This window comes from Eulemur rufifrons, chromosome 7 (assembly GCF_041146395.1).
Source record: "Eulemur rufifrons isolate Redbay chromosome 7, OSU_ERuf_1, whole genome shotgun sequence".
In the NCBI taxonomy this organism is placed as follows: domain Eukaryota; kingdom Metazoa; phylum Chordata; class Mammalia; order Primates; family Lemuridae; genus Eulemur; species Eulemur rufifrons.
The window spans coordinates 197808237-197829374 of record NC_090989.1 but is presented as its reverse complement, the minus strand read 5'-3'; the positions used below and the strand labels follow the sequence as shown (position 1 = coordinate 197829374).

The window sequence follows — 21138 nt, the reverse complement described above, 5'->3', positions numbered from 1 at the left end:
CAAGTGCCCGCAGACCCAGAACATAGGACAGGAGGAGCCAGCTTAAACAGAAAGACCAGGAGCAGTGGGAGCCAGGACAACACTCCATGCCCAGGGACAGTCAGGCAACCGGGAAATGTCCCATCCTGTGGGCTGCCATGGACATAAGAATTCAGTTATCAAATCTGAACGATTACAGTATCACCCATGCCTTTGAGACAGGAGTAAAACTAAGATTAACATGATGCTTATAAATTAGCCTGCTCTGCAAAATAAGGAAAGGGATTAACACCAGGATGTGGACTTTTTGTTTCATGAAATCCACCTCAGGAAATCCAGGTCTAGCATGTTAGGGAAGTTCCACCAAGAGCAAAGCAACTCTGGATATGCACATATTTAGTTGCAAACCAGCTGTGTGCACACTCTTTATAGAGGACAAGTGCCCAGTGGGTATACGCACAGCCACATTTACCCTTGTTCACAAATGCGACTCTCGGTCTGTGCGGGGTTTGCCACGCACGACACAGATGTGCTGGTGGGCACTACAGAACAGGGCTTTGCGTCCAGGCAAATGCACACACAACGAAGACGGCCAGAAAATATTTTCTGTGACTCCAAACCCAAATTTCTCAAGGCTTACATTATACTTTCAGAAATTCTTTATTATCATTCCTAAAGTAAATCCAACTGGAAGTGGCTTCTCATGTTTTGACTTTATGTTTCCCTGCTCTCTGCCTCCAGGTGGGGTATCCATAAGCAATCAGGTACCCATAAGTACCTGAGTATACGTGAGTAATCATTTAGTGCTTATAAATACCCAAGTATCTAGAAGTAATCATTCAGCATCTGTAAGTACCTGAGTATCTGTAAGTATTTCTTTAGTGTCTATAAGTGCCCGAGTACCTATTAGTAATTATTTAGCATCTGTAAGTACCTGAGTAGCTGTAACTACTCCTTTAAAGCCCTGTGCAAGAGGACTCTCTCGGAAGGAATGATATTCCAGACTGGAAGCAACAGGCCCTCAGCCTGTCTGGTAGGGCTGCGGTTCCCTGGGTTCTCCCCAAGGGCCCCCCTTCAATCACACCCCCAAGTACCTTGCATGTGTTTTGTGGCACAAGGTCTCAACTTGCTTTCCCCTTCCTGTAGTGACTGGGAGCTTAGCTGCCACTCAGCAAGAGGGCAATGTCAGAACATTCCAGAGGGAACCCAGATCACACAGGGCCTATGGGGTCCTCCACAGGTGGCTACAAGCTTAGATCCCCACTGTTAACAGAAAAAATCCAAACTCTGTAAAATAATTTTAAGGAGATTTATTTTGAGCCAAATTTGAGGACCATGACCCAGAGACACGCCCAAGAAGCCTTGAGCAAGTGGACTCGCTGAAGTTGGGTTACAGTTTGATTTTACACATTTCAAGGAGACAGAGGTTACAGGTAAAGTCATAAATCAATACGTGGGAGGCATACATTGGTTTGGCCCAAAACGGTGGGCCATCTCGAAGGTTGGGAGGTGCTTACAGGTTATAGGTGGGTTTAAATATTCTTTGACCTGTAATTTGTTAAAGACATGAAGCTTTGGCCGGGCGTGGTGGCTCACGCCTGTAATCCTAGCACTCTGGGAGGCCGAGGCGGGTGGATCGCTCGAGGTCAGGAGTTCGAGACCAGCCTGAGCAAGAGTGAGACCCCGTCTCTACTAAAAATAGAAAGAAATTATATGGACAACTAAAATATATATATACAAAAAATTAGCCGGGCATGGTGGCGCATGCCTGTAGTCCCAGCTACTCGGGAGGCTGAGGCAGTAGGATCGCTTAAGCCCAGGAGTTTGAGGTTGCTGTGAGCTAGACTGACGCCAGGGCACTCACTCTAGCCCGGGCAACAGAGTGAGACAGATGTCTAAAGGCTTGGAATGCTTTAAGATAAGGAGGTCTGTTTATCAGAGACAAGCCACTGGACATATATTTGTTGTGTAAATTGAGGACCTACAGGTCTGTCTTGCATACGCTTAGGCCTGTTAATGGGTTACAAAGGATGTCCCCAAGAAGGGAGGGGGGCATGGTGAGGCATGTCTGACCTCCCTCCGACCTCCCTCCTCGTGGCAGGCAGTTTAGTTTTAGGATATTCCTTTGGCCAAGAGGGGGTCCATTCAGTCAGCTGGCGGGGGGTGAGCCTTAAGATTTTATTTTAGTTCACACCACTTAGAGCAGACAGTCAGGGTGAGGAAGAGTAGCTGGTGAAAGCTGCAAGACAGCCTTGCTGCCCTGGGAAGTGGTTGCCACTCATGGGGGGCGGGGGGGGGGGGGATGCCTGACTCAGGAGCTGGGAACCCATCAGCCTGAGGAGGCTGGAAATAGGAGGCCCCCACCTCAGGATGGTCCCAATGCAGGGGAGGGGCTGACTGGGCAGGGCCCTTTTCAACTGAAAACTCTACCTGTAGCCTCATGGTCAAAGTCTTGCCTGTCCAAAGGGACACTCAGGGGACTCTGGCCAAGGCAGGTGGACAGGCTGCAGGCTAGCTAACGTACATTAATAGGGGGGCAGTCACATCAGAAGACAGAGTGTGCTAGAAGAACAGAGACACCTCACCCCACCCCAGCCTTCAGGGTCAGGAGGCCTGGGGCCAACAACTGGATGTCGGGGAGAGTTAATCAATCAAACCCCAGTGCCTATAAAACACACAGTCCATAAACTCTCTAACATGGGAGCCCAGGCAATGTAACTATGACAACTAAGTTCTGACAATTTTATTTCCTGGCTCACTTTATTTCTGATTATAAAAGTAACATTATGCTCCAGGAAGACAAGTTGGAAAGTACAGAAAAGTATAAAAGTATGAAAGTGGTAGGAAAAATATAATCTTAACCTTTAACATTTTAGCATATTCCCTTCCAGCCTGTTCTCTGTTTTAACTGACACAAGCTACCACACTATGCATACAGTGTTTCATTCAGCGTTCTATCATAAACGCTACCCCTTGTCATTAAAGCGTTGTCGTAAAGGTCACTGTTGGTGACTGCATAGTTTTCTATTGCGTGAGGTCAATTTCATTTACTTAATCATATCTCCTCAGCTCTATGATTCAACAATGTAGTATTCTTGATATATTAAATGAATATTCAAAATGTCTCTTCACACATTTTTAATCTGCTATGGTGGATTTCGGCAGATATTCCAGATAAAGGGCCTGGTCTCTTTAAAAACCAGAAGCTGGTTTTGGAGCTTACTCCAGCGGTTTCTAAGGAAACTAATTGTATGCAGATGTAGAGCAAATGCCTCCTTTGGGAAGTGCTAGGAATTACAGCATTCTATCTCTATAAAAGCCTCAGAGACATTAGACAAATTTGACCAGAGAGCAAATGCAGTCTGAGGTCGTATTAACAGAAATAAGGACTCTAGACCAAGGGAGGTGAGCCTCTGTCCTCAGCCCCCACCATGCCCTTGAGGACACTGACCTAGCAGGTGCTTGGAGGTGTGGCTGAGGGGGTGCTGAGGACCTGCTCTTTGCTGCTACCCTCAGGGGGCAGCCTTGGAATAGAAAGTAGAAATCAAGGAGTCCCCTCCTAACAACTCCAGGGAAGATGATGCTGCTGCTGCATCTGATGAGCTCCAAAGTCCCGTTGGGCTGGAACATTCTAGTATCTGTTCTTTGTCCCTTTTTTAAAAAAATGTCATAAAGGGCAAGAAAGCAAAAATTAGGGTATAGAAACCTGGATGGGCAAAAGCAGCCTGAGCCCCTCCCTCCAAAGGCCTTCAGAAGAGCGCTGTCCCAGACTGCCCCAGGGCATGACTGCAGGTTCTTGGGCCTGGAGCAGGACAGAGCTGCCCCGGGATGGCACCAGCTGGGACCTCTCTAGAACGGCCAGGTGAACAGTGAACCTTGCTCCTCAGTGGCCTCTGCCTGGGGCTCCTAAGCCACTGGGAGAATCAGTGTTCTCATCTGCAAAATGGGGATACCACTGTGATTACAGAGCAGGCAGTGGGGGGCAGACACCAGCTCAGATACCTCAGCCACACCTCGGGAAACTCCCACCAAGGGTGGAGGGACGGACAGACAAAGGGATGGATAGCACTCCTGTTTTGCTCAGGATGGAGCCTCCGAACACTGGGCAGACAGAGACTCTCACCAAGCAGCCATAAGAATTAGGTCTCATCTAAGTTCCACCCCGCAGACAGGATATTTCAGGAACCACCATGGAGAATTCTCTCACCAAGCAATTGGTAAAAATTGCAGGTTGCCAAGTGTTGCTAAGGGAACTTCACCAAGAACCTACTGCTTAAGTAACTAAGCAGGGGATGCAGATAATTTTAAACAGGTTAGTGACGGGGGGCAGTGACACTGTGCTCCCCAAATACGTGAACGATGTGCCTGCACAGAGCATGTGACTGCCTGGCACTGTCCTCCTGCTCCCACAGTGGGGGACCAGGACCCCAGCAGAGCCAACTGTCTTCGCAGGGATCCCCCAGGAGTTTGAGGAGAGCCTAGAATCCCAGCGGGTCAGGAACAGAAACAGGCCCTTGTGGGAAAGGGCTCCTGGGAGTGCCCACCTAAAGCCCCTGGCCCTGCCACCTGTCACGAGGTAGCAGGACTGGGGACCCCCGAGAGCAGGACCACGCTGTCCAGGGTAAAGCCAAGAATTACAACAACCGTTGGGTAAAGAGTCAAACGCACAAACGCCAGGGCTGGTGGGAAGAGGAGGACCCAGAGCAGGCTGAGGAAGGCACTGGCTTTTCAAGCGATGCCCTTGGGCGGGTGTGTAATCCCACAATCATCCCCAAATCAGAACCTCAAGGCCACAGGTGAGGAGGAGCAGGCCACGGGGCGAGGTCCCTGAGCAATGCCCGAGTGTCCCGGGAGTGAGGGTCCCACTGTGGGGCACTGGGCTCTTGCAGGACGCTGGCTCAGGCCTCTCCTCTCTGGCTTCCCAATCAAGAAAGCTGTGTGACACTGTGTCTCATCACTCACAGAGGCCAGAGGCAGAGGGGCTCCCTGCACTCAGAAGTGTGCTGTTTGGGACCAAGGGAAGCCCCTTCCTCAGGAAAAGGAGCCGAGACGTTTCCAGCCTGGCCCTGTGAGGGCTAGTTTAGGCCTGCCCGGCCCCCCGGGGGCACCCCACCCACGTGGACCCTGCCCAGGGTATGGGTCTTCTTAGGATCAAAGCTGAACTTTGTTACAGTGATTTCCTTCAGAGAAAAAATGGTACAAGGGAAAGAACACTAGGCCACGGGAGGAGGCAGAGACCAAAGTCCTCCTAACGCCCTGTGCAGCCTCAGTTTCCCACTTGTGAAAGAGGAGCCTGCTCCCTGAGACTCCCCCAGCCCCGCATCCTATCGGAGGGTGCGCACAGAGGGCAGCGCCCTCGCACGCAGGGCCTGGAGGGCAGCCCGGGCTAAGCCCAAACTGTTCGCCTGGCGTCGGCTTTTAACAGAGATGAGATTCAAAAGACCAATTCAATTATGTCCTTTCTTTCCAAAGAGTAGTTTAAAATTCAATAAAATAATACACGTTTGAGATCTGGAAGAAACCACAACCAGGAAAAAGCATCTGTGATCATCAGTGGTTATCACAGCCACTGTCAGGGCCAGATAGTGTGTGGACAGCACACTCAGGATCCTGTGTTCCAGCAGACGGTGAGAGAGCCTGTCTCGCCACTGCTGTGGCCACCGCGGCAGGGCCTCGCCCAGCGCGCATTGGCTGGGTGACACCAGATCCTTCCCAGGGTCACAGTGCGCGCCTTGAGCTGTCAGGGTGCCCATACTTGGGGCTGCAGAGCCACCGGAGGTGTGAGAGGGCATCTGGGGAGAAGTGGCTCCTCCAAGGAACACAAACCATAAAGGGATGTTTGGATCTGACCAACGCTGCTCAGGTGTGCCAGGATCACAGGACAAGGGGCATCTGCGAAGCCACTGCAGGGACCACAGGGGCCAAGGAGAGGTGAGGGTCGTGGCCCGAGCAAGCCTGCAGCCTTGCTGGTGGTGAGGGACACTGGCTCCTGCTGTGGACGTGTACAATGTGCACATTTGGGAAAACGGGGCCAGGGCATGCAGAGCCGTACCATGTTTGCAACTTTTCCGCAAATCTAAAATAATTCTAAAGTTAGAAGTTTGTAGGGAAAATAAGGCAAATGAGGCTTGACCTCACTTCAGGAGTCAAAAGGAGGGGGATACTTAGCAAACAGGTGAGCTGCCACTTCTACAGAGTGAGCAGCAGGAGGCAGCCAGCCCTGGAGGTTCCAGGGTTCGGAGCAGCTCTGGGGTAGGAGGGGGAGGGAATGGAGGGGCCTGTCCCCAACCCAGCAGAGCAGGCTCCTTCTCATCTGACTTCTCAGCACCAACCTGCTATTTCTGTCTTCATTAGAAAGCATCAGGGCCACTGACACAATCCTACAACTCTAGGGAGGACAGGATTTAAAAGTGAGTGAGCCCAATAATTAGATGACTGCAAACTGAAACCATAGTGAGATTCTGGTTTTCACCCTCCAGGATGAATTAACAAAGATCAAGAAGCTCAGAAAAAGTGTTGCCTAGTGTGTAGAGAAGTAAGTACAACCTATGTGGTGATTTTAAAATCTGAAGTGCTGTTTCCTTCAACCTAGCAACTTTACTTCTTGGAATCTACCCAGCAGATACACTTGCATGCATGCATAAAAACATACACACCAGGATGGCCAGCGTGCAATACTGTAGTAGTCTGAGACGAGAAATGAGCCACAAGCCAGCCGGGAGGAGACAAGTAAAACCCATCCTGGGGCATCTCTGCTGGAGCCCTGGCAGGCGTGAGCGCGGGGACCAGCCCCGGCAGGGTGAGTGTGGGGACCAGCGTCATGTGCAGACCCACGTTCACACGGCCGCTCACGTGAGGAAAGGGAAAGGGGGTGGCTGTAAACACATGAGGCGTCTCTGGAGCTGGACTCTCTTCAGTGCCAGAGAGAAGAACAGGGAGACCGGTCATGCTTTTCACTGCATATTCTTTCCTACTCTCTCTTGCCCTCCACCCCCCTCCCTTTTTTTTTTTTTTTTTTTACCATGCGCTTGTGTTCTATTTGCAAAATAATCCTAATGTGTCCTATTTGCAAAATAATTTAAATGAATAAATGACTTTATTGTTTATGAAAATAAATATCAATATAAGAAAAGACAAGGGGGTCACTGAGTTCAATCTTCTACCTGATAAAGGTGAAAAACATTCAGCAGAATATTAATTGTTTCTTGCCCTCGACTGGGTGCACAGGGGACATCTGGCAATGTACGGAGACACCGGTAGTGTCACAACCAGGGTGGGGGTGCTCCTGGCATCGGGTGGCAGAGACCAGGATCCAACATCCCATGCGTGCAGGACAGCCTCCACCACAGGATCCCTAGCCCAGAATGCCCACGGGGCCAAGGGTGAGAAACCTGGTCTGTCCCAAACACTGCCTCCCTAGACAGCGTCCAGTTTGGGGCCAGTTTCAATTATTAAAAATTTTTTTCTGAATTTGAACCCAAATCTGCCTGCTTATAAGGCCTCCTTCTCCAAACTTTCATTTAGTGCTTGGTTCCTTCCGAGGGCTGGGGCTGGGATGGCTGCTTTATGGAAGGAACAGGAGAGAAAGGAGACGTCTCAGGTCATGACCAGGCACAGTGCCCACAGACCCTGGGCCTGGGGCCCCTGGGAAAGCAGTTTCACCCTCTTGCTGCCTCCAGGGTCCCTCTCCCCTTCACTCCCTCCCCAAACATAATCCTGTTGGTTCACTCCTGGCATTCCCTTCAGGGCCACAGACAGGGATTCCGAAGAGTTTATGGGATGAAGGGGGTAGGGGAATGGCGGGAGTGGGGAGGGGGCCATCAGAAAGACTGCAGCCCCTCAGACAAGGCCTCCCTTCAGATCTCTGCTCTGCAACATGCAAAGGGAGTTATTCTCATTACCTGCTTAACTCTGAGAAGGGCTGAGTGTGACCTGGGGACTCATTTCTCACACAGCCGCCAGGCTAGAACTGCCCTCCCCCCAACCCTGGCTGACTCCGGAGCTCACCCAGAGCTGTCCCCCTCCACCCTATAGCCCCTGGTCCCCATACCACCACTGGGTGCAAAGACAGACCTTATCCCAGTGCGCACCTGGGAGAGCAAGTGGCCTGCCTGCCCAGGACCACACGCGCAGGCCCGAGGCTCCACTCCAGACTGCCCCTCTGGTCCAGCGGAGAGTGCTTGCTTTGAGGTGGGAACCCAGGTAAACAAGTCCTCAGAGCTCTATTCCCCACCCTGGTCCCCACCCAGCTGCCGCTCAGAGAGGGAGGGAGATGTGGAGCTGCCGCCAGACTCACAAACACTTCAATGCCCAGGCACCCAGCCCACTTTCCCTGAGGCCGCCAGGGAGATCACTCAGTGCTGTTTGTTCACTTCTCTGCACAGCTAGGGCCCAGACAGCCGAGGCAGGGTCGGGGCCAACTACCAAGCAAGGGGCCCAGGCTGCCAGCCTGGGGTCAAGAGGGTCCCATGATGACAGTGTACTGTGAGAACCTCCAGGCCAAGCAGCAGTTGTGTTTCCATCCTCCCAGGGGCACCGGTGGAGCTCAGGGTAGGAACAGTGCCTGGCAAGCAGGGTGGCAGGGTCAGACACCCTCCTGTCCAGCTCTTCCACCTTGTGGAGCTCCATCATCCCTCAGCCAGAGCTCCATCATCCCTCAGCCAGGGCTCCATCATCCCTCAGCCAGGGCTCCATCATCCCTCAGCCAGGGCTCCATCATCCCTCAGCCAGGGCTCCATCACCTCTCACCCAGGGCTCCATCGTCCCTGACCCCAGGGCTCTGTCACCCCTTAGCCAGGGCTCTGTCATCTCTCACCCCAAGGCTCTGTCAGCCTCTAATCTCTGGTCTCCCTCCATCTTGCCCTACAATCTGCGCCGCGCACAGCACTCTGAGAGAACTTTATGAACTGCAGAGTGTTGTACCCCATCCCAATCCCACTGCGCTGGGGATAAAATGTGAACTCCCACCCATGGCCAACAGACCGAGGCACCTTCCCTACAGCATCTCCTCTCACTCGGGGGCTGGTGACACACTGCCCTTCCTGCACAGCACACTCTGTGTCACCTCTGGGCCATGCTCACCTGCCAGGGCCACTCCCTGCCCCAGCTACATCCTCCAGCACTGCCTACGGGGCCTGGTGCTGGTGCATGCTGCCCACAGGTACAGGGACCCTCAGTGCTGTCCCAGTGCCTAGAACAGAGCCTGGGCCCCCAAAGTGCTCAGGAAATATCACCAGCTAGATGGACGGAGGGACAGACTGACCGGCAGCCTCCTTTGCTGATGAATGAGGAGCCAGGCTCAGCCATGGCAAACCTCCTGACTCCCAGAGTGGCCTGTGCAGGATGCCTGGGCCCTTCTGAGACACAGGATTCCTCATGTGTGACACACAGAGTCACCAAGCACAGCCAGGAGTAGCACAAATTCTCACAGACCGTTCCCATCCAGCCCAAGCTGGCTAGAGTGGAAGGAGTAGGGGCCGCAGGCTGGGGCAAAGTGCTACAGCACCATTATTGTTGGGTGCCCCTGGTGGGCTGCTGGCCCTCCCCCAGCTGGTTTCTCCTGAGCAGACCCTGTCCCAGGCCTACTGGGGAGCCCACCAAAAGTGCCCAGCGCTGGGTGCAAACAGTGGCAGGAAACGCCCCTCCCCTCCTGGTCTGGTTCTATAGCACCTCTGTTACATGCTGCAGCTCCATAGCAGCTGGGCAGAAGTCAGCCAAGTTCTGCCCACTTTCAGGAAAGAGATTGCACAAGCACCAATGGCAACTAATCCTCATATCTGGCTGACTCCAGCAGGAGTTTAGTGAAAGCCCCTCCTGCTTCCCACTGCAGCTGCCTATGCTGCTTCATGCAGGGCCACAGGGTCCTCCTCCCTCCCCCAGGGTCTGGGGAGCTCTCGCAAAACCCCACCTCACCCCTTCCCAGGACGTGTTCATCCAGGAGGCAGACAGGCTCAGGTTGCAGTTTCTAAATTGCCCCAGGATGCCAAGTGTCTCCGGACTCTAGGCCTTAGTCTCTCCTGCAAGAAAATAAGCCTGAACCTCCAAATTCATCTGTACCATCAGTCCAGCAAAGGCAGGTCAGCCCAGGAAGGTGGTGAGGTGGGAGCCTGCCAGGGAAGGGCATTGTGACCCACTTGACACTGCTTTTATTTTATTTATTTTTTTAGAGACAGGGTCTTGCTCTGTCGCCCAGGCTGGAGTACAGTGGCACAATCATAGCTCACTGCAGCCTCAAACTCCTGGGCTCAAGAGATCCTCCTGCCTCAGCCTCCCGAGTAGCTGGGACCACAGGTGTGCATCATGCCCTGCCAATGATGCTGCCTTTAGACCAGCCTTGGTGCTCCTGGGAAGCACTTTCTTACTGCTCATCCCGCTGGCCCAAGCATTCCTGGAAATTCACACACAGAATCTTCCTTGATGAGGTATACTAAGGGGAAAGGTAAAACATGGGGCAAGGTCACAAAGCCATAAGAAGATTGTACAGCATCAGAGTCCACGGAGCTACTGCTAGTTCTACAGGGACCTGGAATTGCTGGCCACGGTAGGGTAAGGGTAGCTGCCACAGGGGTGGATGTACTGGACCTTAGCTCAGATTCCCCAGAACACTCTCTGAGGCCAATCAGACCCTCATGCTTGTCCAAACTGTGGGCTCCATGCCCAGCGCATGATGTGTCAGGGACAAGAATGAGTGAGGGCTTTACACACTCTCTCCACTTGATAGGAATAACCCACCAAACTCTCAGCTGCGTGAAGACCAGCGAAACCATGTACTGCCCACATGCAGCGGCTGGGACTGCTCCAAGACTATGCTGGCTGTCCCCACCCCAAGCGTCCAGAATCCTGGGCTTGCCTCACCAAAGCTTCCTCAGCAATGAAGCATGCAGCCAGAAAAGCAGCCCCTGGGGAAGATGGCAACCAGGGAAAGGAGATGAAGACCCACACAAGGGGACTCCATGCATAATAGGAGAGGGGTCCCACACATGCTCAAAATATGCCTAGCCCAGCATCTGAGGCAGAGGCTCAAAAAATACTTATGGTTAAAAAGGAAGATAGCCACCCTCTTCCTCCACAGGCATGCGTTGGCCACATGGCATCTGGAGTGTGCACACAGCAGCACGTGCATGAACATCAAGAACATGCCAGGGGTGGGCAGTACCCTGCACATATGTGGTTCTGGAAATTCAGTCACCACACGTTAAAAGATGATTACAAAAAAAGATAAAAGTAACAGCAATAAAAAATCCGAAAAACAAATTTTTTTCTTTATAGTTCATGTTAACACTAAAAAGAAATTAAGAAAACAATTCCACTTACAATAGCCTCCAAAAGTATAAAACACCTAAGAATAGATTTAACAGAGGAGGTGAAAGATTTGTACACGCTGAAAACTACAAGATGTTGCTGAAAGAGATTAAAGACACAAATAGAGAGACTCCCATGTTTGTAGATCAGAAGACTTAATACCGTTAAGATGACAATGCTACCCAAAGCAATCCACAGACTCAATGCAATCCCTATCAAAATTCCTACAGCCTTTTCTGCAGAAATGGAGAAGCCAATCTTCAAATTCACATGGAATTACAAAGGGCCCCAAGTAGCCAAAACAATTTTGAAAAAGCAGCAGAAAGTCAGAGGACTCATATTTCCTGCTTTCAAAACTTACTACAAGTTTGCACTAATGAAAACAGTGTGGTGCTAGCATAAGGAGAGACATATAGACTAAAGGAATAGAACTGAGAGTTCAGAAATAAACCCTGCGTATATGGTCAAATGATTTTCAACAAGGATGCCAAGATCATTCAATGGAGAAAGATCATTCAACAAATGGTGCTGGGACAACTGGATATCCACATGCAAAAGAATCAAGTTGGACTCCTACCTCACACCATTACAAAAATAAACTGGAAATGAATCAAAAACCAAAAATAAGAACTAAAACTATAAAACTCTTAGGAGAAATCATAGGAGTAAATCTTCACAACCTTGGGTTTGGCAACAGATTCTTAGATACGGCACCAAAAACATAAAGCAACAAGAGAAAAAAATAGATAAACTGGACATCATCAAAGTTAAAAACCTTTGTGCACCAATGGACATTATTCAGAAAGTGAAAACACATCCCACAGAATGGAAAAATGTATGTAAATCATGTATATGACAAGGATATAGTAACTAGGATATATAAAGAACTCTTACAGCTCAGCAACAAAAAAACAAATAATCCAATTTAAAAATGTGCAAAGGGCCTGAATAGACATTTCTCCAAAGAAGATACACAAATGGCCAAAAAGCATGTGAAAATGTTCTCAACATCTTTCGTCACCAGGAAAATGCAAGTCAAAACCACAATGAAATACCACTTTACATGCACTAGGATGGCTATAATAAAAAAAATAAAATAAGGAAACAACAAGTGTTGGTGTGAATACAGAGAAATTGGAACACTCTTACATTGCTGGTGAGAATTTAAAATAGTGCAGCCCATGTAGAAAACAGTTTGTTGGTTACTCAAAAAGTTAAACATAGAATTACCATATGATCCAACAATTCCACTCCTAAGTATACATCTGAAAAAACTGAAAACAGGTGTTCAAACAAATATTTGTACACAAATGTTTATAGCAGCACTATTTACAACACCCATAGGTGGAAACAACCCAAATGCCCACATACTTTGAATGGCTAAACTGTGGTCTGTCCATACAGTGGAATATTATTCAGCCACAAAAATCAATGAAACACTGACACATGCTACAATGTGAATGAAGCTCAAAAAACATTGTGCTTAGTGAAAAAAGCCAGACACAAAAGGTTACATATTGTATGAGTATATTTATATGAAATATGAAATCACCAGAATAGATTGATCCATAGAGAAAGCAAGCAGATTAGTGGTTGCCAACCGATGAAGAGAGAGGAAGAAAGGGAGTGACTACTGAACAGACATGGGGTTTACATGGGGTGAAAATGTTTGGGGACTAGATAAAGGAGGTGACTGCACAACATTGTGAATGCTCTAAAATGTCATTAAACTGTACACTTGAAAATGATTAATTTCATGTTATATGAATTTCACCTCAATTTTCAAAAAAGTATAAAAGGCTAGTTTCTCCATTTGCACATTTTTAGCCAAATATTTTCAATAAAAGCAAACACTCGAATGATTAAGATGAGGCTCATACCAAGTTGCTTCCTTTAAGACACACCTCACTTGGAAAGAATCGACAGACATGGACAGATACCACAAAAACATTCAGTTCTTATTCTTTGAGATCTAAGCCTGTCACTGGCTAGAATTCTAAACATGCTAATATGCTTCTCCATGAATGACCCAGCACTTTGGTGGGGGGCAGGGGGAGTCCAGCAAAAAGAAAACAGACCTATACCCTAAAGAATAGGGGCCAAGTCCCATTCCAGAGCCCACAGCTAGGGTACCCACCTGCCGTGAAGCCAAAAAGCTGAGAATCAAGGTAGGAGAAAGAGGCTGAAGAGGGAGAGAGACAGAGAAGGAGAAACGCAGAGGTGGAGGCGCTACAGTGAGAGGGACCCTGAGGGACACCTGGTGTACTGAGACCCGGGAGGGGCTGCTGCAGGCCAACACTTGGAGAGAGAACCACCTCCCACTACCTAGCATCACCTGTGGCCTTCCTCTGTGACGTTTCCAGGCATGTTGCATTGTTGCAACCAAGGACACGAGCGGTTATCAACACTCGGTATTTGTTCAGGCCCTTGAGCCAGAATAACATAAGCCAGATGCCACCTCCTCACCTGCACCCTCTTGGAGGTTACTGCGTCCACCTGCTGCAGGTCAGAGTGCACCTACTAGAGTCAGGAGACCTGCATGCAACAGAGTCCACGACTCCTCCCCTGGCTGCTTCTGTGACAGCACTGGGAATGGGGATGACAGCGTGACCCACCCTACCTACCACCCATGGTCAACATGGGAACCAAAAATGATGAATGCATAGTAGCCCCTAAGGCATTAAATACTGTCCAAATGTTAGCTTCTGCAGCAAATGATTAGCACATAATTTTAAAAATCAAGTAACAGACTTTGTTTTACCCATGCCCTAAATTTTAGGAGTTAGATTCTTCCAGTGCACTCCATCACGGAACATGTATTTTCTGGCCCATACTTACTCCCAACAGCAAATCCTCTCATTCTTTTGGAAGCAAGGACCTGGCATGTGTGGATGTACTATGAGGGCATGGCCAAAGAGAAGAGGGTGCACGGGGGTGGCAGGGTCCACACAGAGCATCCCAAACTTCTGCCTGGCTCTCAGGCCATCTGTAGCCACACCCAGGTGGCCCAAAACAAATGTGGGCTGCAGTCCAGAGGGTGATACCAAGCACATTTCTGCCGAATATTTTCAATAGAAGCAAACATTCTGTCAATTAAGATGAGGCTCACACCAAGTTGCTTCCTTCCAGACACGCCTCTTTCGGAAAGCATCCACTGACAGGCATGTCTGCTTTACACTCTAGAAGTTGGCTGGACATTCCTCCCATCTACTTGGAAAACTCACATGGGGAGAATTCCTTGTTTTAAAATGGTTAATCATTATTCCTAAATACATCACAATGCTGGCTCCATGGGGAGAGCCCTTTCTCCCAGTGTTCAGGCATCTGAGGTTCTAGGATTTAACCATAAGCTCTGTTGATGTCTGACCCCTCATGGGACCTCCTTAACTTTCAGCATACATACTCCACTGGCCAACAAAAGAGCCGGCCTGCTGAGCACGGCCACAAGCCTCAAAGCGTGTCCCCAGGTACCTCAGACGTGGCTCTGCCCCAAGGAGCTCAAGGTTGAGTGGACAGAACAAGAGCCCACAGAGGCCAACTTAGTCCTGCGAGAGAGGGACACAGAGACAGGGTCCTTGGGAGGAGGGCAGGGGAGGTGCAGATGGACACGTGGGAATCAGAGGGAGCTGTGCCAGGCAAGTCTTGTCTGCTCTACCTTCTGAGCACTTCCAGAAATTAGACCCTTCTCCCCACCCCAATCCCTACCACCCCAACCCCCAGTATGAGCCCTGTTGTCTCTCATCTCGACAATGGCAGTAACCTCACTCTGGCTCCCTGCCCTGTCCTTGTCCGTAAGTGTCTCTGTGGAAGCCAGAGAGACTTGTCAAAGCCTCAGCTTGCTCCCACCCGTCCTCTGCTCAGAGCCCCTCCAAAAGGCTCCTCTGCCTTTCTCAGAGAAGCTGAGTCCCTGACACACCTATAGTCCTTCCCACGTGGCCTCCTTGCTGCCCATCCCATCCCTGTTTCTTTGCTCCCACAGGGCCTTACTCACCTCTCTGCAGCAGGACCCACCAGACTGACGTGAAACTATCTATAAGTCTGGGTCCCTGACGAAGAAACCCTGTAAGAGGCAAGAGATCTGCCTGGCTACCCCCAGACCCCTCAGAGCCAGCCTGAAACCCACACAGAATACATGCCCAACAAATATTTACATAGGAATAAATAAAACTTTTGTCACTGAAATGACCTGCACAGCTTTCAAGCTTTCAAGTCAATTTTACTAATAATGTCTCCAAAAACTTTTCAAGTCCAACAGAACAAACAACTGAAAGAGGGCCAGAAAGCTACCATTTAAGGATGTTTAATATTTTAATATTAATAGAATCATTCTTATGTCCCCGAGATTGAAATTCTTCAAATCAAGTTGGTCACAAGGTAAGAGGCCAGGTCATCTACCACATGGCTGCAGGCAGGGGTGGAGGGCAGGGGGTGTGGTTTCCATCCTCCAGATGGAAGACAAAGGCACAGGGACCACACTGCATGGCCCCTGGGGCTCTGCACAAGAGTGGGAGCCCTAAGAGAAGAGGACAGGTCCCCAATGCCTGTGCAGGGCCACATATTCCTGCCAATTGGGGCGGACAAGGCACTCTCAGAAGATGACTAGCTTCCAGCTGCCTCCTGCCAGGTCCTGCGGCAAAATCTATCCCTTCTAAGTCAAGGCTGCACTCACGGTAAGTGCCAGGGAAGACCTGCTGAGCTAATGAGGTGCCCCAGCCCCAGGAGCAACCGGCCAAGGTCAAGATGGGGTTGGAGGAGGACTCCTACAAAGACTTGGTGAAGAGGCAGCTCAAGTATGTCACACATCCAGGGACAGTGGGGGCAGGGGGGGGCCTGAAAGGAGGGCACCCCCCACCCTGCACTACCCCTCCAGAGAATGAAGAATGCACGATCCCAGGATGGAACACAGTGCTCTGCCTCCCCCACCCCCTGGTGACCACTCTTTCCAACCCAGCCCAACAAGGGACTCCCCCTGGCTCCCCCAAGAATGCTGGGAGGGGCACTCTGGCACTCAGAGTCCCTGAGAAGGCAGACTCAGCCTAGAAGCAAGCTCTGGCCCCAAAAAGGGCCAAAGCTCTGTCCCAAACAAGTTCTTGGCTGCTGAAGCTGGCAAAAGCAAAGATACAGCCACTGTCAGTGTAGGTGACTTAGAGACCCTCTCTCCAATTCTCCCTAAAATGGGGCTGGCTAGAAGAATGTGATGTGACCACAGGTGGGACAGACAGGCTTTTTAATTTTAACAGTTATGTGTTTATTTTTACAGTTACTGTGTATGGCAAGTTACACTAATGTTCTATTTCAGGGAATGATACGAAGTTTCCTTTTAAAAGAAATATTCTCCACAGTAAGGAGACATGAGGATTGAATGCAATGCAGAATCCTGGAAAAGAAAAAAGACATTAAGGAGGAGAACACTGGTTTAAAAATCTGAATAAAGTCTGTAGTTTAGTTAACAGCACTGCACCAGTGTAACTTCTGCGTTCTAGCACTGGTACCACAGCTATGGCTATGGTAAGATGTTAACCTTAGGGGAAGCACAGTGAAGGATATAGGGAAACTATACTATTTGGGGAACTCTGTTGTAAATGTAAAATTCCCTCAAAATGAAAAGCTTAAAAATATGCAAACTTTTAAAAAGTGAGCTGAAATGTTAAGTAGGCAGTAAATCACAGGACAGGTGATACAAAGATCAGGAAAGACACATCAAGGGTCAGACAAGACAACCTGGAGATTAGGAAACACAGGTCTGGCCGCACACCTTCATTTACCGACCAGAGGAGTGATGCTGAGAGCGGCCAGGGGTCTGCCCAGGGCTGTGAGAGCCATGCTAAGCCCTCACCCCATGCTCTCCCCATCGCAGCTCCTGGCCTGGGCCACCCAGGGGAGTAGACACACCAGGAGGCTTTTTCCTCTTTGGCAACTGACCCTTAATTAGATGCACAAGAAAATGCCTCCCATGGCCAGGGGGAAGCACAGTCCCTTTCAGACCCCAGGGCTACCCCAGATAGGTGAAAATAAATCTGTGCTGATCAACTGCCCATATTGGATCCAATCAAAGACCTCAGATAAGAAATATAAAGATAAGGCATTCCCAAAAAACCCTCTTTCAAGGTGTCAGGACTGGTCCCATCTCCTCTGTCTCTGCCTGTGCCAATATGGCAAATGACACCATCCCCTCCGCCAGCTCTCAGCCCCCTCTCCCCCACCTGCCCCTCATTCCTGGGTTTTCCCTGGCCTTGAAGTCTATCTCGGAACTAGCCTTCCTTTCCCAGGGGATCCCCTTGGGCAGCAAGACAAAGGCCCTCCCAAGCTCTCTCACCTTCCTCAGTTTGGTGGCAGGGGCTGGTACAGGGGCCCAGGGGTGTGCAGGGGTGACTACTTGCCAAGTCCAGGCCCTGGTGGGGATGATGGAGAAGGGACAGGTCCTACCACTTTCAGCGCTACTCAGGGCCAGCTTCTCAGCATCTTTGGATCTGAGGCGCTGTAGAGGCTCCCTCCCATCTTGGTCTGGCTGTGAACTTCTTATGGCTGCCAGTTGGGGGTATGCATAGCAGCCCTGTTCTGGGCAGAGCTCAGCACTCACATCCAGTCTCCCCTACTCTGAGGGGTCTCTACAGCCCTGGGCATCCCCAGGAAGGCAGCCTGAGAGGCCTGGGTGTCCCCACCCCACAGAGTCCCATGCCCTCCTCCCTGTATCCCATTACAGGCATGGAGGTGGGACTCAGGCCTAGGGCAGACAGGCATGAGCAGGCCCCATCACATCCTGGCCACCCAGCTCCCCACATGTAAACTGGCAGGACCAGAGGCCATAGCCCACTTTAAGGGGCCACTGGCCAATCCTGAAGACTCACAGTCAGAACCCACAGAGGGGTCTCCTCTCTGGAGGGAGCATCAGGGACCACTCACCACCACACACCCCCTCTCTTCCCCCCAGCCTGCTCCTGGGGGTCTGAGATCCGAGGCCCTGAGGGCATACAGCACTGGCTAGCCCCTGGCCAGTCCTCCTGAGGTCCAAACACATCCCACAGGCAAAGTCAAACGCCAGAAAACCTGTTGGAGCAGTTTGGGCATGAGTATCACCTCCTCTTCCTCCTCCTCCGTTTACTTCTGGGTGGTGAGAGACCTCAGCTTTTGAAAACTAGGCACAGAGCCAGATCATGGCCACGGGCAAGAGGGGGCAAGAGGGCAGGGGCTTTCAGAGTCTCCAAGTGTTATCTCCTTGCCCCCCTCCCCGTCTTCCTTACAGAGCATGTCATGTCAAAACCGGAGCGTCCCTGCCTGGAACACGGAGGAGGGAAACCGGGAAAGGTGAAGGCCAGGGAGGCGGCGGCAAAGCCACAATCCCCTCCTCGCACCCCCAACCCCCACCACACAATCACCCCCCCCCCCACACACACACACATACACACACAGCCACTATTCTGTCACCACACTCCCGCCCGGGGCCCCGCAGGCCTGCCGGGTCCAGTAGCTCCGCCGGGGCCCGGGAGGGATCCTGCCCGCCGAGACAAGGTCCAGGGGAGCTCGCGGGCCACGGCGGAGGGTGGGCGCGCCGGCCACTACCTCGCCGGCGCCCCCACGGCCACTCAGCCCCGCCAGCGGCAGAGCCCGCCACTCGCGCCTCTCCGGGGACCCGCGCCGGGCTGCGCGCCCGCTTCTCCCGGCCCAGCCAGCCCTGAGCCCGCGCGGGGAAAGTTCCTGCAACTTCGCAGGGAGGAGGCGACGGGGGCTCTGGGCCTGGGCCTCCCTCCGGGTGCCCGGCCTCCGCGGCCGCCGCGACCCCGCTGTCAGGCGGCCGGGCCCGGGCCTGGCGCTCCAACTTCCCCGCGCCCCAAGCCCACCTCCCGGCCGGTGGGTCTCGCTTTGTGCAGCCAAGGGCGCCCAGCGCGGGCCCCATGCCTGGCGCCCCCGCCCTGGGCACAAAAGGGCGCGCAGCCTGGCCCAGCCCGACCCGAGCGCTCGGAATGCGGCGGCGGCCCGTCCCTGAGCTGGGCCTGCGGGCGCGCAGCCGGGGCGTGGGACGCGGCCGGGCGCGGTGGCCTGGCCGGGCCGGGCCGGGCGGCCACCGCGCGCTCACCTGCCGTGGAACCAGTCCTTGCAGGCGTCGCACTCGATCATGAAGCGGGTAACGTCGTAGGGGAGCCGGCAGACGCAGTACACCGGCACCGTCGCCATGTTGCTGCGCCGCGCCGCCGCTCGGCCCCGCCGCTGCGCTGCCCGGGTCGGGCCGGGCCGGGCCGGGGGCCGGGCCGGGGCGGGGGCGGCGGAGGCGGCGGGGCGCAGGCGGCGCCGCGGCCGGGAGGGGACGGAGACGGGGGCGCACGACAGCCCCCGCGCGCGCTCCCGGCCGGGCGCGTCCACACAATGCCGGGCGCGCTGGCTGGAGGGGCCGCGCCGGGAGCCGCCCGCCGGCCCGCGGGGCGCAGGGCGCGAGTGTGCGCGGGGGACGGGCCGCGCGCGGGACACAAAAGGGAATGGACGCGGGGGCGGCGGGCGGGGAGCCTCGGCCCCACCGAAGGGACCCCCGGCCGCCGAGCGGCCTCTACGTCAGCGCCCCGGGTGGCGCCGCCTCCGCCCGCCGGCCTGGGCCGCCGCTCCCGCCGCCTGGAAGGCGGGCTGGGGGACCCTGCCGGGGGAGAAGGTGGGTTGGGGGACACCGCCGGGGGAGAAGGCGGACCAGGGACGCAGCCGGGGGAGGTGGATTGGGGGACCCTCCAGGAGAGAAGGTCTGGGACCCCCCGGGGAAGAAGGCGGACGGGAGGAACCCGTCGGGGGAGAAGGTGGGTCGGGGTAACCTCAAGGTAGAGAAGATCGGCTGGGAGAACCCGCCAGGAGAGAAGGCGAGCCGAGGGGTTCGCAGGAGAGAAGGTGGGCTGGGGAGACCTTGGGGAAGGCGGGCAGAGGAACCCCGAGGTTGAAGGTGGGCTGGGGGAGAAGGTAGACTAGGGGGCCCAGAGGTGGAAGGTGGGCGGAGCCCCGGGGGAGAAGGTGGGCTGGGGGGACCCCCGGGGTGCAGGATGAGAGCCCGTAGCTTGTCCTTCCTAGTTCGCAAAGCAGAGAAGCAATTAGTTGGCCCTCCCTAACTTTCTTCTGACCCGCCAGGGTCCTGCGGTATTCCTCCTCCTTCTTGGCCTCACGGGCTCTGGCCTCCCTTCCGTCCCGTGTTCCCCCACTGAGTTTCTGGCTTGGATGCAACTTCTCCTTTCCTTTCAGTCCTGGCTGGGCACGCCTGCTGTCCTTCACAGGATCCCGTGGACTTCCCCGATGCTCAGCCCTCAGAGGAGGACAAAAACCAGGGCCTAGAGTGCGCTGGCATGGGTGGGTCTGCTCTGTAAAGAGAGAGCTACCTGGCATTTGAGCCACCCAAGGACCCCAATTAGAGCCCCCCAGGCCCATGACCTAAGGGGTAGGGAGGACAGTCCAGAGACCTGGCCTCTGTATCCCAGGCGCTGAGCCCCCAGTAGAGAGGAGAAGCCCAAGGTGTGCTCAAGGGATCTTTTCTCAGGGCACTATCGGAGGCCCTCCTCTGCCCCCTCCCCAGCTGCTGTATCCTTTGGGCATTGGTGCTGGGCAGGGGCCACATTGGTAGTTAGAAGCCCCAGGGCGTGACCTGCGCTCCCTCCCTCACTGTCCGCCTCCCCTCACCCCCACCCCCTTCAGCAGCTGCCAAGGGGCCATTTGCTCCACTGCAGCAGGCTCAGTTAAGGTCCTCCTTCCTACTGAGCCAAAATCTGCCCTCAGAGTCTGCCACCCTCCCTCAGCCACTGATTCAGGACACTACCCATGGCAGGGCCTTGGGGGAGGGGGCACAAGCATGGGAAAGAGGAGGGAGGGAAAAAGAAGCTGGGGATGGAGGGAGAG

At 53.0% G+C, this 21138-nt stretch overlaps 1 protein-coding gene across 2 annotated transcripts in view; it reads right to left on the bottom strand.

The window, feature by feature from the left end:
- PHF2 (PHD finger protein 2) overlaps window positions 1–19643 on the bottom strand; it is a 95219-nt gene extending 75576 nt beyond the window's left edge. The window contains exon 1 of one of the 2 annotated variants that reach the window (XM_069476249.1): window positions 19355–19643. In XM_069476249.1, coding sequence (XP_069332350.1) covers window positions 19355–19452 — 98 coding nt within the window. In that variant the 5' untranslated portion in view covers window positions 19453–19643. The remainder of the gene's footprint in view (window positions 1–19354) is intronic. The other variant, XM_069476248.1, reaches the window with a different exon arrangement.
- Window positions 19644–21138: the final 1495 nt, after the last annotated feature.